General features: G+C 33.0%; 1 protein-coding gene across 1 annotated transcript; it reads left to right on the top strand.

Annotated features, from left to right (window-relative positions):
• Positions 1-9907: 9907 nt before the first annotated feature.
• On the top strand, positions 9908-16890 carry LOC101216940 (protein ALTERED PHOSPHATE STARVATION RESPONSE 1). The gene is made up of 5 exons (XM_004135687.3): positions 9908-11761; positions 12757-12941; positions 14529-14752; positions 15202-15532; positions 16244-16890. The coding sequence occupies exons 1-5, from the start codon at positions 10960-10962 to the stop codon at positions 16697-16699; spliced, it is 1998 nt and encodes a 665-aa protein (XP_004135735.1). The 5' UTR covers positions 9908-10959; the 3' UTR covers positions 16700-16890.
• The last annotated feature ends 1119 nt before the right edge of the window (positions 16891-18009 follow it).

The following is an 18009-nucleotide window of genomic DNA, read 5'->3' on the forward strand; positions in this document are numbered from 1 at the left end:
GTTTGTTATTTTATAAATATTGTATAAAATCTAAATATGAGAACGGATAGCTTATTCAAATATGATGTATTTTCAACCAAACCAACACGTGCATAATCAACCACCACAACTAGAAATTTCGACATAACCAGCATAAGTCAATACATGTCCTTGTTTTCGACAATTCGAATAAGGTTTGAATTGTTGCATCACACAGAAAGATTTAAAGATGGAAAAGTGTACATTAAAGTCAAGCATGCTGTAAAAGAAATTTGAATCCAAACACTAAAATATTCCTAGTAGTGAAATGAAAATTGAATATTAGTGTAATTCAAAATAAAAATGTCATAAAAAATTATTGGTACAATTAAATAATTTTTTCAGATAAAAATCACACTATTATCATAATTTTATGGGATCGTGACATTTAAAATCAAATTTGTAGTACTTGGGCGGTTTCTAATCAAATTTTAAAATAACACTTATGGAATATATAAAAAGAATATTAACAATATTATTCTAAAATTTTGAACTTATGTTTGCCATTGATTTAGGGGAATTGATCAAGAATCACGATGTTTATGGATAATAAAAAATATCTTGAAATAAAAATATGCACGTTAAATGCATAACAATTATAGGAAAAAATAAAATTATTTTATGGAATGATTGAACTATTTTATGGAAATTTTAATTTCAATTTATTATTACGATAAATGAACAATTTTATGAAACGTTGGTTAAATGCATAATTATAGGGGAAACAAAATTTTAATATGAAGTTGTTATTATATCAAATGCACGAGCATTTAAGGAAAGATGAAATTATAGATTGAAACCTACAAATCCAAAAATTGGGTATAAAATGTTATTAAGAATTAACCAAACCTTATGAAACATAATTATATTATCAGTCATTTTATGGTAAGAAAAAGAGTGAATTAAATAGCTATTATAATATATATATATTAATAAGAATAAATTGTTAATCATTTGATTTGAAGCCTACAAATTCGAAAAACTGGTATAAATTGAAAGCATAAATCTAGGAGATGTTGGTTAAATGAGATAATCCTAAAAATAAATATTTATTTAATATTTTTATAAAGTTAAATGATATGCAAATACACTGTATTCGTAAATGAGTTTAAATATGTGTTATATTTCATTATTTTACTCTGCAAAAATACATTGTATATGAGAAAAATGAGTTTATGCCTATGAAGGGATAAAGTCGGTTAAAAAATTGTCAAAAAATATCTATTTCAGACTGTTTTGCTAAAAATAAAATTATTTTTTGGATTTGCTATTTTCCAAATTGTACTTTATTATTTGAATTTTCTTTTTTTAGGTTTTATAAGAGAAAAGAAAAAAAAAAGATTGAGAGAGAGACAAACACAATGTGAGAGAAAATGTTTTCTTGCAAACAAAAGAGAATATCTCAAATGTATGAAGAACTCACCGATTTGAGTGGACGAACTCACCGATGCATATCTTGCTAAGATGTATATAAGTTATGAATTTTATGGTATAATTTCATGATTTCATCTTTATTATAATATCAACAATGTTTCCATTTTCAACATGAAGCTTTCGGCTATAGTTGTTCCACAGGTGTAGAGTCAAACTCTTGGATTGAATGTGTCTCAATTTTGCAATTACCCATTTCAAATTAATTACATCTTTTAGATCTTGAAATAGATTTAAAATTTTGCAGGCATGAGATGAAACTTCTCATTAATGGCAACTTTTCTAATCTTTATGTTTTTGGAGGAAGATTTTTGTGTAGCATATGTTATTTCAATTATAGTGTATTTATGATTTATGTGAATAATTGTACTTTTCATATTGGATAGGGGTATTTGAGAGATTTTTTTTTTTAATTTTTATATTTTGCTATTCTAACAATTTAAAATTATTTTTGCTATTTTTTCAAAGTAAAACTCATAATTTGTTATTTTTCTTGATAACCCAAGTGCTGATTGACCCATATATTGACTAGGAGTGGACAGAGCTATTTAGCCCACAACCCACTCCTTGTTTTGCTCGACAATTTTTAATAAGAGATAACGGTGGAAATAGCAAAATTGTAGATAAGAATTTGAAAATTGACAAATAATGAAAAAAAATAAGAAAAATAGCAAAACTGCCACCTGTCCTTTTTTTTTTTTTATAATTATATTAAATCTAAATCTACCCCTAGTCATACGATAATTCATATTCTAAGTATAGCAGATTTCGCGGAGAGAGTGTATTTTCCAAACATAATTCAAATTTAGTAAATTCTAACTAAATATGTTATTTTGTTGGACAAAATTTCAACAACCTCCCCTATATTAAAGAAAAATATATCTATCAGACTTTCGGGTTTGTTATATTTAAAACTATTTATTAACAATATCGATAATTATTATTAAATAATGCACAATATATATTTTCCATAACAATATGAAATTATATGTTAGATTAGATTCCTTAATTTAAGTGCAAATTACATTTAGGGTTATTTTTTTTATTGCGCTTTAAATTTTTAAAAAATCTATTTTGGTGGCTGTTATATATATTTTAAAAATAAATAGAAAATATATATTAACATCTATATGTGTTCATTATTTTAAAATTTTGTAGAAAAATAGTTTGAATATGTGCATGTTTGATATTATTTTGAAATAACAATATTCATGTTTTTGCATTTTAAGTTTTAAAATGTATGATTTTTATACCTATTTTTAAAACATATTCTCGAAATGTGCATTTTTCTATATTATTTTGAAATATCACTATTCGTGTTATTTGCTTCTAAGATTCTAAATTCATAAAATATTCTACACTTTACATTTTTCTTTTTGACTTTGGCAATAGTTCATAGGCCACCTGAATGTGCTTTGTGATAATAGTGAACGATTTAGAGTAATCTTGCTTTGCATGCTACATTTAGGGTGTTGAGAATAAATTTTCCTAAGCATCAAAGCTCAATCAAACGAAAGAAGAACTACAAAAACAAATCTTTGCACCGATGAAGAAGCTCACCTGAATCTAGAGTCGTTTTGATGAAGAAGAAAATCTCTTGTTTCACGTCAAATGTATGACGACTTTGAAGGGTTTTGAAGGGGATAAAGTTGGAAGCTCTAATCATTTTTGCAACTAACAGAAGACTTTGAAGGTTTGAAGGGGACGAAGGGTTTCAAGAATATTGTTTGGTGGAATCTAGGGAAGCTGAAATCTTTTCAGGTTTGAAGAGTTTAAAAGTGATCCAAGAATATTGTTTGGTGACCCTTTTTCTTTTGACGTTTGAATGCCTTAAGTGTTTGAAAGGTTTGGAGGATGTGAAGAGCTTAATAACGTTTGAATGCCTAAATGGCATGATTTGAAGAAGATAGAAACGATTGCCGAAATTATGTGGAGCTTTGATGGTGATAGGTGTTAATGTTTGGGTTTTGGAGGAAAATTACAATTTTGATAGGTGTTAATTGTTTTTTAGGAGTTTAAGTTAATTATGAGGTGCTTGTGATTTGTTGAATAATTGTATTTAGAATGTAAGTTTTTCACTTAGGTATGTGCATTTAAGACATTGTTCTAGAAAAATTTTTCTTATATTTTTTTATTTTGCTATTTTATCAATTTAAATAAAAATTTGTCATTTATCTAAATCAAACCTGCTAATTTTCTGTTTTTCTGGTAAGTCCTTTTAATAACTCATGGATTAGGGAGTAATTAATAATCATTCTCATTATCTCAATCCTCACCATTCTCCGTCGTAGACATCCATAATCCTTCCCCTCAATGATTTTGTCACTATTCATCACTCCCTCTTAATCTTCTAGTCACTGTTCACCACTCCTCCTTTCTCCTTCTCTTTACTTTCTCTCTTTTCCTTCTCTGAATTGTTCATCTTCCTCTCTCCTTCTATGAACTTTCTCTCTTTCTCTTATTCGAATCCCTCATCTATATCCCTTCCTCTGTCAAATTTCTTCTAAAAAAATGAAGTCTCTGTCTCCCTCCTTCTTCGAAACCCTTCTCCGCTGAAATCCTCATTCATTTAGTTGAACCGTCCATTTCAAATTATACTTCAAAATCGTCTCTCCCTCAATTTCAGAAACCTAGATCCAAAACTTTTTTTTGGTTTCCTTTGTCAATTAATTTCGAACCCTCCTCCAAAAAAAACTTATTTCTTTATCTCTTCGTTTTCAAAATCCTCATTATTGTCCTTGCATGTTTGGTTTATTTGGGTTGAACATGCAAGGTTCTGTCATTGGCACTCTAAGTGTCCCTTGTCGCTCATACCTCCCCCTTACCACTCCTATGGAAACCCCAAAATGATAGTCAATTTTTAGTCCATTTGGTTGATGTTCATATCATGATGGATCCAATAACTCTTCAGTTTGGAGAATGGTAGAGCTTCAAACTTCAGTGTGGATTAAGTTGGAGGGAAGATAGTGTTGTGATTTATGTCCTAAAACTCATAGATAGTAAATATAATTTGTTGATATCGTTATTTATTCAATAAAATATTATTATTATTTCAAGGATCAATGTTCGAAATCAACTTAAATGATTATAGTATAGGGATATAAGGTCGGATACCTTATTATGGTAACATTATGGATACGGCTTACTTTGTATTTGATATAAATTTAATGATCCAACGCGTTTGTGTAGGTGACATGTGAGTGATGGCATCCCATGCAATGAGTTTGCATCAAATCAGACGACAAAATAGTAACCACTAAATGTAACTCCGTTAACTATTTGAGTTTCTATTTCATTAGGATGACCTAGGTAACTTAGTCCTAATCCTAAGTGTATTATGAACTTCTGTTCTCGAGGGATTGTCCTAAATAGGTAATTTTGCTTTTATGCAAAAGAGTTTCTAAAAAAAATCTCTAAACTTTTTCTATCCCAATTGGTTCTAACAAACTAATCTCATCTCAAATGATTGGAAGGTCTATGACGGGTGGTATTCCAATTTGGAGATTTATTTTTTAGATTCCGAGACGTCAAACAAGTAAGTTTTTCTTTCTCTAATCTATATTTAAAAAACATGCTTAGCCTTTAAGTTATAATAAGAAAACTTATTTCTATATTATTTTGCAAATGTATTGGTATTTTGGAATTTCCAAATTAAATTGAGAAATGGATCTGTAAAATCTTCTACTGCCATGAGTTTTATCCCTTTAACTTAAACAAGTGATCTCTTCCAACTCTAATGGTCTTGTTGTCACTCTAGGTACTTCTTGGCTCCTTGATTCGACTTGATGTAATCATACGACTTCTGACATTTCGTTGTTAACCTCCCTTATTCTTGTTAAATCTCTTCCTCCAATTCATTCTGCTGATGGTAATCACATGTCTATCTCTCACACTGGCATTGTTAATACACCCACCATAAATCTGTCAAACATCTATCACGTTCTAAATCTTACATCCAACCTAGCCTCTATTGGCCAATTATGTGATCTCAGACTAACCATTATCTTTTCTTCTCATGGGTGTTAGGTTCAGGATTCTTAGACATGACAAGTGATTGATATGGGATGGAAGGTGAGACGATTATTTGAACTCACATCTCTTCAACACTCTTATGTATTTCCACCCATCTCTGCACCTATCACTGATAACACTATATATAGTGGCATCTTCGTCTAGGTCATGCATCTTCTGATAAACTTTGTAATTTAGTTTCTACTAACACTTTGAATAATGTCTCAAAATTTAGTCATTTTGAGTGTTTAAATTGCAAACTTGTGGAACAACGTACTTTATCATTTTCTAATTCTACTTCATTATGTGATATACCTTTTAGCCTTATTCATTCTAAAATTTGGGGTCCTGCTCCATGTACTACTATTAATGATTATCAATATTTTTTCTTATTTATTGATGCCTATTCTCGTTTTACTTGTATTTACTTTCTTAAACATCGTTCTTCCTTATATCAAATTTATGTTGATTTTGCAAATATGGTTCACACACAATTCTCTAGCACAATTAAAATCTTTTGCACCGATAATGGAATATAATGACTCTTGTCTTCTTTCCTTTATTGTCCATCAAGGCACTCTGATTCAACGCCCATGTCCTCACACCTCCCAGCAAAATGGAAGAGTCAAACAAAAGCATCGTCACATTCTTGACTCTGCTCACGCTCAACTTCTTTCTGCTTCCTGCTATGAAATTTTTTTGGGAAGAGACTGCCCTCACCTCTGTTTATGTCATCAACCGCCTTCCTTCTCAAGTTATTCACAATGTTTCTCCCTTTGAACGATTATACGATACTTTCCTCTCTTATTCTAATTTCAAGGTTTTTGGTTGTGTATGTTTTATGTTATACATCCTCATGAACATACCAAACTTGAATCACATGCTCGTCTATGTTGTTTCTTGGGTTATGGTACTGAACATAAAGGATTTCATTGTTGGGATCCCATCTCTAAACGATTACGTATATCTCACCATGTCACCTTTTAGGAAGATCGTATGTTTTCTAGTCTTTCTTCATTTCATGCATCTCTATCTAGTCCTCACTCATTCTTCATAGATCCTTCTACTGACCTATTCACTATTTCTGACTCATCACCCAACACTACACCTTGTCCTCTATCCATATCTGAGCTCAATCAATCTGATTTTATCTCTGCGCTCTCGGATCTCTCATCTACTGTTTATGAGGAACCTAAATCTGCACTGGTTCGACGGTCTACCTGGATAAGAGAATCTCCTCCTCATCTTAAAGATTACCATTTTTTTCCACTATCATGTCTTTGGTTGATCCTTCCTCGTATAAGAAAGCCGGTACTAACCTCTTGTGGCAGCACACAATGAATGAAGAACTTAAGCATTAAAAAAGACTCATACTTGGGACTATATTGACTTACCTCCTGAAAAGAAATCTATCAACTGCAAGTGGATTTTTAAAATCAAAACACAGTCTAATGGCTCTATTGAATGATTCAAAACATGACTTGTGGTCAAAGGTTATTCTCAGGAATATGACATTGATTATGAAAAAAAATTTGCTCTTGTATCCCGAATGACGTTCGTTTGCAGTCTTTTAGCCATTGTTGCTATAAAACAATGGTCCCTCCTTCAAATGAATGTTAAAAATGTGTTCCTCAATGGAACCCTATCTAAAGAAGTCTATATGAAACCACCACCTGGTACTACTTCGCCACCTCAGAAAGTGTGTCTTCTTTGTCATGCTCTCTACGGTCTCAAACAGGCTCCTCAAGCTTGGTTTGCAACATTCAGTTCCACTATTACCCAACTTGGGTTCACTTCCAGCTCTCATGATTCAACCTTGTTTACTCGCCAGACATCTAGTGGTATTGTTCCTCTTCTCTTACATGTTGATGACATGATTATTACAAGTGATGACCCTTAAGCTATATCTGCATTGCAATATTACCTAGGTAAGCACTTTGAGATGAAGGACTTAGGAACCCTAAACTATTTTCTTAGTCTTGAGATCTCATCCTCAACTAAGGGCTACTACTTATCTCAAGCAAAGTATGTCTCTGATCTCCTCAGCCGATCTTCAATCGATCTGGTATTACTGATTCTGCCACATCACCAACGCCTTTGGATCCAAAATGTACGACTCACTCCTTTTGATGGTGTTCCTCTTGACGACCCACTTTGTATAGGCAACTTGTTGGCATCCTGATTTACTTATCTGTGACCCGTTCAGATATTGCGTATGCCGTTCATATTGTCAGTCAATTCATGGCTGATCCTCGGCACTATTCACTTCACTGTTGTACTTCGTATTCTCTGCTATATTAAAGACACTTTGGGTCATGGTCTACAGTTCTCCTCAAAATCCTTACCGGTTCTCTCTAGATTCTCTGATGCTGATTGGACTGGTGATCTTACTGACATAAGGCCAACCACTGGTTATTGATTCTATTTAGGTGATGCTCTTATCTCCTAACGCAACAAGAAACAGTCTATCGTTTTCCGTTCCAGCACATAATTTGAATATCGTGCTCTAGTTGATGCCACTTTTGAATTATTATGGTTTTGTTGGCTTCTTATACGAGAGTCCCACAGACATCACCCCCTATTCTTCATTGTGATAACCATGGTGCTATTCAGATTGCACACACTGATGTTTTCCATGAACAAACAAAGTATATTGAGAATTATTGCCATTTTGTTCGCCATCATCTTTAGAGCAACACTCTCCATCTCCACCACTAATCAACCTGCAAATATTTTCACCAAAACTCTCCATTCTCCTCGTTTCACTAAGTTACTTCACAAACTCAAGGTGGTGTGTACTCTACCATCTTGAGTTTGAGGGAGGGTATTGTCATAATTATGCTATAATTTGGTGTATAATATCTTTGTATTTATTTATTGATACTTTCCTTATGTTGCTTTTATCTTGTCTATAATTATACATGTAATCGTAAGTTTTAGTAATAAAAAATATACCAATGTTCAATAAACAATACAATCAATATTGTTTGAATTCGATTTCACTTTCTTCCTTCTCGGCTGCTGCTACGACCTTTTGACAGTTCAAGTGCAACTTACATGGCTGCAAGAATTTAGCTCTTCACAGTTAAACCAAACCTATTGAAATCAACGTCTATCACTTCATCGTAGAAATGGTTGCTCGAAAACAGCTCAATGTCAAATTTGTTCCTTCTGAAGAGCAAGTGGGAGGTGATAAGATTATTTTTTCAATGTATGATTTATTTGTTCTTTTGAAATATGTTACCATTTACCTTTTCATGTAATGATATATCCTCCACATTGCAGTATTTTCTCATTTAATACCACAAATATTCACCTATGATCTTTGTACAAAACATTTTCTTGTTTTATATTTTCTTCCTTATAAGTATTTGTTAAAACTAAAATGGTAGAATATTAAGATAATATTTTGTTATTTTCTTAATTATTTGCTTATGGCCAATATTAAAAAAAAGTATACAATTTAAAATGTATTCTACCTTACCTACCCCTCATAATTTTTTGTCCCATCCACCTTTAGTTTATGCCACCAGTCTAAGTCCTTTATGTTAAATAGTGGCAAATTATTGATTACTTGTCTACCTAAGTACTGATCATGTCATAGTATTTAAATTTAGTGCCTTTGTCATTTTCCTTTTAAAGAAGCTTCAAAGATAAACTTCAATAATAGAATTGAAAAGTCAAAATTAAAATTAAATACAAAACACCATCATTTTTTTTTTAAAAAGAAAACTTCTGCCTCGTCAGATATGGTGACTCTTAATTATTATTTTTTCTTTCTATTTTATAATTACCCTTCGGCCTTCTAAAAATATCCAAAATTTAATTGAAAAGATTTATTCTTGAAAGTGTAAAATGACTTTTGTCCCACATTTTAAAAGGTAAGAATTTTGACTTTTTGCTTACTTTATCATCAAACCATTTTTTGCTCCATTACCTTTACTTAAACTAAGATATATATACATATTAAAAGTGAATGATTAAATTGAATAGTTGAGAGCATGAGAGCAAAAATGGAAAAAAAAAATTCAAATACATATTTTAAGTAAATAGGTGAAGTACTTTTAAGTATAGAAAAATGAAAAAAGAATATGTATAGTGAAGTATCACAACTTAATGAGATCTGAATTTGTGTTGATATGGACTAATATATATTAAGATGAAATGTGATGTTTTGATATAAAATTTCATAATAAATTGAGAAAATTAAGCAGTAGAAAAATAAGAAAAAAAAATAATTTTTAACACAAAGAAACAAAATCGTTAGTAAACCAAATAAAAAAAAGGAAATTGGGTATTTAAGTATTTAGAAAAAATGGGAAACCATTTAAAGAAACTATACAGTTAAACAGAATATATGTTGGGTTTGAAAGTTGAAGCAGAATCAAAGGAAATTTGGAGCAATCTTCATGTAAAAGACACAGAGAAAGAAAGAAACCGAACACCATTGATGATGATGATGGGTTATGAATAATAATAGCAATTGGTAGGTGCTAAGCTAAGCTAAAAAAGCTAAACCAAGCCAATTCATTGGATGCTTCCCATTTCTCGATTTTCGAGCTTCCCAACTCTCTCTCTCTCTCTTCTTTCTCATTTTTCATTCTGTAATCTGTAAAAAGGACGAACACATAAAGGCGACGGACACTCACAACCTTCTTTTTCGACGTTACTCTAAATTTCCCTTTCCGTTTCACAATTTTTTCTTCTTCTCATAAACCACCTATGGTTGTTGTCGCATTATCACTTGCCTTCTCTTGTTCTTCTTCTTTGGGCAGTGGATTCTGCAGCTGACACCCTTCTACTTGTCAGACCCACTGTTCTCATGTTCTTTTTCCACCGTTTCATCAATTAAAAATAGCTTCTACAAGATTTTTCTGAGTTGGGTCTTGGACGTTTTTTTTAAAAAAAACTAATTATTACATTTGTATTTTTTACTGCTTTGTTTGTTTGGTGGTGAGAGTAATGGGGTTTTGAAGCTGTGTGATTCTGGTTGTTTATTCTTCTTATTTTGTCTTTTTTGCGAATCCTTGAGCCAATCAAGCTGCTGTGAATCGTAATGCTCGGGCTTTAGCATAGAAGATTCGAGTAGAAGAATAAGAGGAGTTGAAGTTTGAACCCCAGCTGAGAAAAGCATTGTCCGGTTATTTTGGTATCTCTTTATCTTTTCATGGATCTTGTAATTTGGTCACTTGGATATTGTTGGTTGTGAAATTTTTGTAATGAACATTGGATTTTAAGCCATTTGTTTGGGTTTTCGAATCACTTAAACTTGGAAGAGGGAGATTCTGTGGAGAAGTTGAGTTTATTCAAACATTGTCAAAGGTAAGCCCAACAGGAATTTGTTATTAGGGAGTTTTTAGCTTTGGGGTTTAGTTGTATCAGCGTTTCTCCTTAATGATTGTTCTGCTTGAGTTTCTTTCAATTGGGTCTACGATTTCTGCTGCGTTTGTGATTGAAATTCTATAGCAGACATCTTTTATTTGGTATCCATTTGGTGAAATGGGTTGTGCTGCCTCAAGTATTGATGAGGAGGAGAGAGTGAAGGCTTGTAGGGAGAGGAAGAAGCTAATGAAACAGTTAATAGGGTTTAGGAAAGAATTTGCAGATTCCTTGCTAGCTTACTTGAGGGCATTGAAAAATACAGGTGCAACCCTTAGACAATTTACTGAGTCTGAAACATTGGAGCTTGAAGATACTATTTATGGCTTGGCATCTCCTCCATCACCACCTCCCCCTTTGCCTCCCTCTCCACCCCCACCTCCACCTTTTAGCCCTGATTTGAGGAAGCATGGTGCTGAAGATGCACAAAAAGATGAGCTTGCCCAAGAAGAAAGCGTAGTTATCGACGAGGATGAGGATGAGGATGATCACACTCCATCACCTCCAATCTTGAGCTCATCTTGGGAGTATTGGGATCCTTTTGAGCATTCTGCTGTGCATCAACAAAAAAAGAGTGAAACTGTGGGGCCAGTTGAAGAGGAAAATTGGGCAGAGACTAGAAGCGAATTTGAGGAAGAGGATAAGAAGGAGGAAGCTGTGGAAGATGTCGTGAATCCAGTACCTACGACTCTAGAGCAAAGGGAATTGATAAGTTGTATTTCTTCTACGAGTAGCTTGCATATGAAGGTGGCTACAGACATGGGCATGATATCATGGAAAAATAAGAAAACCTTGGGAGCTGTGGTCAAGGAACTCGATGAGTATTTTCTTAAAGCATCGGGCGGCATAAAAGAAATAGCAGTTCTCATTGATGTCACTGTTGGAAACGATTTTCCACCCCATAATTTCAGGGAAAACAAGAGTAAGTATTCTCTTTTTTTAATCATTTCTTTGTCTCTTTTGTGCAGTTGATCTCGTTTTTAACTTTCATGATTTTCCTTGAAACTGATGAAAAATTAACACTTCCTTTCTCCAAAAATTAAAAAAAAAATGGTATGGTTTCATTTTTTCCCTATGATTGTGGCATCGAACTTATTTAAAGTAGTTAATATTGAGCATACTGCTAATGCATCCCTCTTGCAATTGTAGTCTTTGCCTTCCAATGTCTTTGCAATTAACCTTGAAAGCCTTCAGCACTCCTCGATTTTCTTTTATGCTGATGTTTTTGTTTTAGTCTCTTTAGTGTTTGTTATGTGCTGATATTATTTGTTAGTTTGTAGTCGAGGTCTCAGTCAACTTCTTTTGCCTTCTTTAGGGCTGGCATTTTTCACAGGATGTTACGTTCTTCTTTCTTGTTTTTAAGATGCCTACTCGGAGATCTTGGAAAATAAGTGTATAACCAATAAGATTCAGGCTTTTGTTTAACCGTAGTTTCAGATAATACAATGCTTCCTTTACTAATTTAGTCTCTAAACTTAAAAAGTATCTAAGAAGTCTAAAATTTCAATGTCATGCCTAATAGTTTTTTTTTTATTTCAGTGAGTTTTTCGTTTTTAATGGATTTTTTACCTTCGGAAAATGACTCACCGATCATGAACCTCGACACAAGAGTTTATTAGATATTTTAAATTTCCAGAGCTATTAGACAGAATACTGAAAGTTTAAACGCCTTTGAAATGCTTTTTTAAATTCAAAAGTGTATTAGACACAATATTAAAAGTTTATAACCTCTTAGATGCTCTTCTAATTTCAGAGATATTTAGACATTAACTCTATACCTTTGTTTCTTGATTAAAAAAGGGAAAGTATCATAGTTTCTTTCATAAGCTCTATTACTTTAATGCACCATCAGGCCTGCTTCAGTTTCCATTACTTTCCCGTAAATTCCTCAAGCAACTATTGATCCTATGATTACAGGGAAGAGAAGCAATTCTGCTAAAGTGTTCAATGCATTATCGCGGAGGTGGTCATCTAGCACACTTCAGTTTGCCACAGATGCAGCTGAGTTTCTTGGTCCCAATGAACCGTGCCGACCTGGAGCTCATTGTATCACCCTAAAAAAGCTTTATGCAGCAGAACAAAGGCTTCAAAAGGACATTAAGGTAAAAAGAAAAAAAATACAAGAACCGTGCTGATATAAACTGTTGTGCAAAATCTCAGAATATATGTTTCGTTTGTCTCATCATTGCCATAATACTCTTAGGCTATGCTGACCTATGTCCCACAGAAATAGATGATAGCAAAAATGTGAAATATTGTAAAAAACTCGTACGATCATCTTGTAGTTGTTGATATTGTTGGCGATATATAATTAAATTTACCTTCAACCACCCATTTAAGCTTTTGGTTGAATTGACGATTCAATAGATATGAATTCCATCTTTAGGATTAATATCTGCTTCAAGAATCAATGGAACTCTTGAGCGTTTAATGGAATTTGATCATGATGAAGAAATTCCTCATCCATATCTTAATTCAGGACAGCTTAATTTGAATCTTTTACCCTTCTTCTCCCAACACCTACTTGCTCTTGCCATGTGGAAAGTAACTGCGCAAAGAATTTAAGATTTTGCTCGGTGCCTGATTGTTGGGGGTGTTAATATGCAAGGCGAGGTCCACCCAAAGACATCCTGATATGCAAGATGTGGTTGACCAATGACATTCTAATATTCTGTTACACTCATCTCCACGATGACAATCAAATTTTTTTCCTTTGATCTTACCTGAGAACATTTTCGTGATTTGTCCATTATATCTTAAAGTTGTGGACCAAGTTCCAAGAGGGTGTTTGACCCCTAACTCAAGTGGGTGGAGTGGGCTATTATAGTTGATTTTCATGTTTGGGATTTCAATTATAATAGTTGGTGTTCTAACTATTAGAATATAACCAACAATTAACTGTACTATTGCTATTTTTTTTATAAGAATCTGTACTATTAATATTTTTAATCCCTCTTTGTTCATGTTTACTCTTTTCTACTCATTCTCTTGTTGTTACAGTCTTTACTATTTCTTACCTAGACCAAATAGTTTGCACTCTAAATATAGACTTTTATAACTCATATTAAAATAGTTTTCATCCCAAAACACGGACTATTATAATTCATAGGCGACAATAACCACTAACTTAATCAACTTAGCGTCTCAAACAACTCCTTAGAGGTTGAGTTCACAGAACCGGTACCTTGTTTTGCTAGGAAGTCTTGTAGATAGCTGGAGCAACTGTTTTCATTCATCAGTAAACTTTAATTGAACTGGAACCTACTGGCTACTGTAACATCATGCATGGACTTTGTTTAATTGTTCTTTGCCTTGTAGATTATTTTTGAAGACTGTAACTTACGGTAGTATGAAATGATGCCAATTCAAGGCAGGTTTGATTGATATATCAATACTGGTAGTTGTTATACATCCACTGTTGAATTTCCTATATATCTTTTGTAATGTTGATTGTGTATTATGTATGTATGTGTATGTGTGTATTTTGTTTTTGTGATTATTTTTTCTTATTGTTTGATGGCCTTTGTTAAGAAGTAAGAGGACCTTGTATTTGATTCAGAAAATAGAAGAAATACAGTAATTTTGTTTCTTCTCAAATTCAAGTACTACTTGCATATGATTCTATATCCTTCATAAGTTTTATTGAGATTCTTTTGTCCTTGTTTTTATCAAATTTTCATATTTTGTAGGAAGAAGAAGGTACCAATCTAGAGTATAAAAAGAAAGTTTTGCTACTACAAAAGCAAGAGGATGAGCATCATGATTGGACCAAAATTGAGAAAACTCGCCAGACTGTTGAGGGTTTGGAGTCTGACATAATACGTCTGCGGCAAGCTATAGGTGAACATTGTGCTTCTATATTGGCGCTAATGGATGAGGAACTGTATCCACAATTGGTTGCTTTAACTTCGGGGTAAATGCACAAAGGTTTTATTTGAGTCCTGGCGATAAAAGTTTACCTTCCTTTATATGCTTATTACAGGAAAATTCAACAGTGCCACTTTCTGAATGAATATGAACGAAGACCGATTTCTTGTTCTTCTCTGTTATCCTGTGATTCTTTTTCCCCCGTACTATCTGATATCGGTGACTTGGCTGCCTTCCTTTATTCTCCCCACTAAATGATTTCATCCTCATTCATTCTGCCCGTTAAGGAAGTTGGCGACTTTTTAGACTGCATATCTTTCGTGAGCCAAACCTGCCTAATAACAATTACACAAATTTTGCAAAAGCTATACTGAGGCTAAAATAATCTCTCTACCTTCCGCCTTTTGGCAAAGATCTCTGTGTTCTCATGTAAATTGAGTCTTATAATTATCTGTCATCTGTCTTTTTTAATTTTTCTGTTTCATTTTTGTTCAGGTTATTGCACATGTGGAAGATAATGTCTGAATGCCATCAAGTTCAGAATCAAATCTCCCAGCAGTTGAACCATCATATCAACAACCATGACATAGATCTAAGTACAGATTACCATCGCCGGGCCACAGCTCAGCTTGCAGCTGAGATAACAGTCTGGTACAGCAGCTTCTGCAATCTCGTAAAATATCAGCGAGAGTATGTAAAAACCCTCTGTAGGTGGACTCAACTTACTGACTTCCTTGTCGATCATGATAGACAGAGTGTTTGTGCATCTGTGGTTCTTAACATCTGTGGAAAATGGCAGGATACACTTGAAAGATTACCTGACAAGGTACTTATCTTGGTGCATTTTTGTGAATATTTTGGCCTTGATCTGATGATTAAAGGTATGGCTTAACGGAGAATGTTGTCATGGTAAATGTTGATCTTTTAGTTCAAAGTTGGTTCAAAATTAAAAAATAAAAAAAGATCAAAATTCAATCCTAAATTAAGCTTATCGTTTTAGAATATCACATCACACTTGGTTAGGAAATTATAAACCGCATTATCTTAGAAGGCGTAGATATGCTTTAAATGCTAAACCATGCTCATTTTGGCTCTAATTGAGCATATTTGAAATTTATCTTTGATAGAAGATAAGATGCTTCTTTGACAAATCATACTTTATATTATTCTGTATGTCTAATCATATGCTGAAAGATTGTAATCTTCTTTTATCCTCCTTTAAGTATCAATTATTTATTAACTTATTTTATTATGTCTTTTGGTTGGTTCTCCTTTGTTGTGGCTTCCATTTTTGTGTAATTACTCGCTTGTTTGCACTATTGCCATTAGACAGATGTAATTGGTAGATTTCTACTCACCAAGTGAATGTTTTGCCTCTGCCACCATTAATTACTTAAAGGACTTTAAAAATTGGCCTACTTTAAGTATATTTTATGAATTTTTCCCATTTACTTTGCACTAAAACCATCAAACTTCTATTCCCTTCCTTTCTTTCTACTGTGTTCTTCACTCGATTCTCTCCCTGTCTTTCTTTCAGGCAGCTTCAGAGGCCATCAAGAATCTCTTGTCAGCCATAAACTCTCTACTACTCCAGCAAGTGGAGGAACAAAACCTCCAAAGGAAATACGAAAAGCTGGATAAGAGACTTCAAAAAGAGATGCACTCATTGGCGGAGATGGAAAAGAAACTTGGGGGAAACTCTCTGTCTGAAGTTGGAAATGACAATTTGAACTCCAAGAATCCTCTTATACTAAAGCGTGCAAAAACCGATGCCTTGAAGAAACTTGTTGATACCGAGAAGGCCAAATATCTAAACTCCATCCAGGTTAGCCGAGCCATGACTTCAAACCATCTGAAAACAGGCCTCCCCAATGTCTTTCAGGCACTTATGGGATTTGCTAGTTTATCTGTAAAGGGTATGGAGTCTGTTTGTAGTAATGTTACACCACCCCAGGAATGTTGTGATGATGCAACAGTGAGCTCTACTAATTGAGTTTATTAGCCATTTTGGGATAGTAATGGGCCCATAGAACATGTTATTTTTCTTTTTTATCAACAGAAGTTTACTTGCTCTGCAGAAAATTTCCTATATTTTATTGGATGTCAGTCTAATCACTATACCAATACACGAAGTCCAGATTTCTATCAAGTAATGAAATAATAATATTCTGCTGATTAGGTCTATTGAGTCCTTGGTTTAATTGAGGATAAGGCTTTTCTCTCCCAAATATTTTTTTTTCTCAACCCGCCTCTGCCATTATCTCACTTGATGAACTGTCATTTTTTCCTGCATAATGTGTCCTTTATAAATTTGAAATTTTGAAGTTTCCACCCTTTGAAAGGTCATTTCCATCTTGAAGTTAATGAAATTAGGACCATTCAAATGGAGTATTTTTCTAACAACTAAGATTGGACGACTATAGTCTTATTATCCTATTATTTATAATACAAATTACTAAATATGATAGTGGTAGTGATTCCACAAAATATTTCCATATAAGATGATTGGACCTCTTTTTTATTAATTATTTTTTTAGACTACCAATAAAACAAGCAACCAAAGCCAAACTATCATCTCACCTCATCTAGGTTTAGTTTTGATTGATTGATTTAAGATGATAAATTGATAAATGTTAACAAGTCTTTTTTTTTTTAAAAAAAACAACAATTTCTTCTCTGAAATCCCAATTTTAGCCAGCAAGGGCTCTTTCTATATAAGATGATTTGGGCGAATTTATTTGAGTTCATGAATATAAATTTTGTCCAAGTTCAATCAACTTAGCCTTTTTATTATGATAATATCTGAAATTCTCATCCAATACATAAATTATGTGTTCAAAAAAGAAAATAAACACTACTAGAAATCATTTTTTTCCCTTTTTGTCCTTACTATATCCAATACCCTCAAAAAAAAAAAAAAATTATTGGCCATCAATAGTGAAATGTCATTAGGCAACATTTGGAAGAATTAATTTCTTTGACTTCATTGATTTGAAGAAAACTTAAGGGGGAGTAATGAAATGACCATTTTGTTCCAATTTGCAAGGTGTGGTTCTAATAAAAATCTAATTTTCCATCAATCACTATATAATATTGACAATCAATCACTCACTCACACATACTGATCTCTTTCTCCCTAGAGGCCTTGGGAGACAGTTCTTAGTGCCTGTGACAAAGGTGACAAGCATTGTTCAATTCTCTATTACCAAATAATATCATACTCCAAATTCAATGTTTCACTCAATAATTTGAGTAAAATCTTGACTATCTTTTTGCAAAACTCCTAGCAATAAAACATAGGTC

The sequence above is a fragment of the Cucumis sativus genome, chromosome 1, assembly GCF_000004075.3.
Source record: "Cucumis sativus cultivar 9930 chromosome 1, Cucumber_9930_V3, whole genome shotgun sequence".
Taxonomy (NCBI): domain Eukaryota; kingdom Viridiplantae; phylum Streptophyta; class Magnoliopsida; order Cucurbitales; family Cucurbitaceae; genus Cucumis; species Cucumis sativus.

What these genes read in the sequence shown, in the direction of transcription:
- LOC101216940 (XM_004135687.3), top strand. Translation starts at nt 10,960, where the DNA reads ATGGGTTGTGCTGCCTCAAGTATTGATGAGGAGGAGAGAGTGAAGGCT. An exon ending in GGCTTCAAAAGGACATTAAG is followed by an intron (nt 12,942 to 14,528) that starts GTAAAAAGAAAA and finishes CATATTTTGTAG; the next exon opens with GAAGAAGAAGGTACCAATCT. An exon ending in TTGGTTGCTTTAACTTCGGG is followed by an intron (nt 14,753 to 15,201) that starts GTAAATGCACAA and finishes ATTTTTGTTCAG; the next exon opens with GTTATTGCACATGTGGAAGA.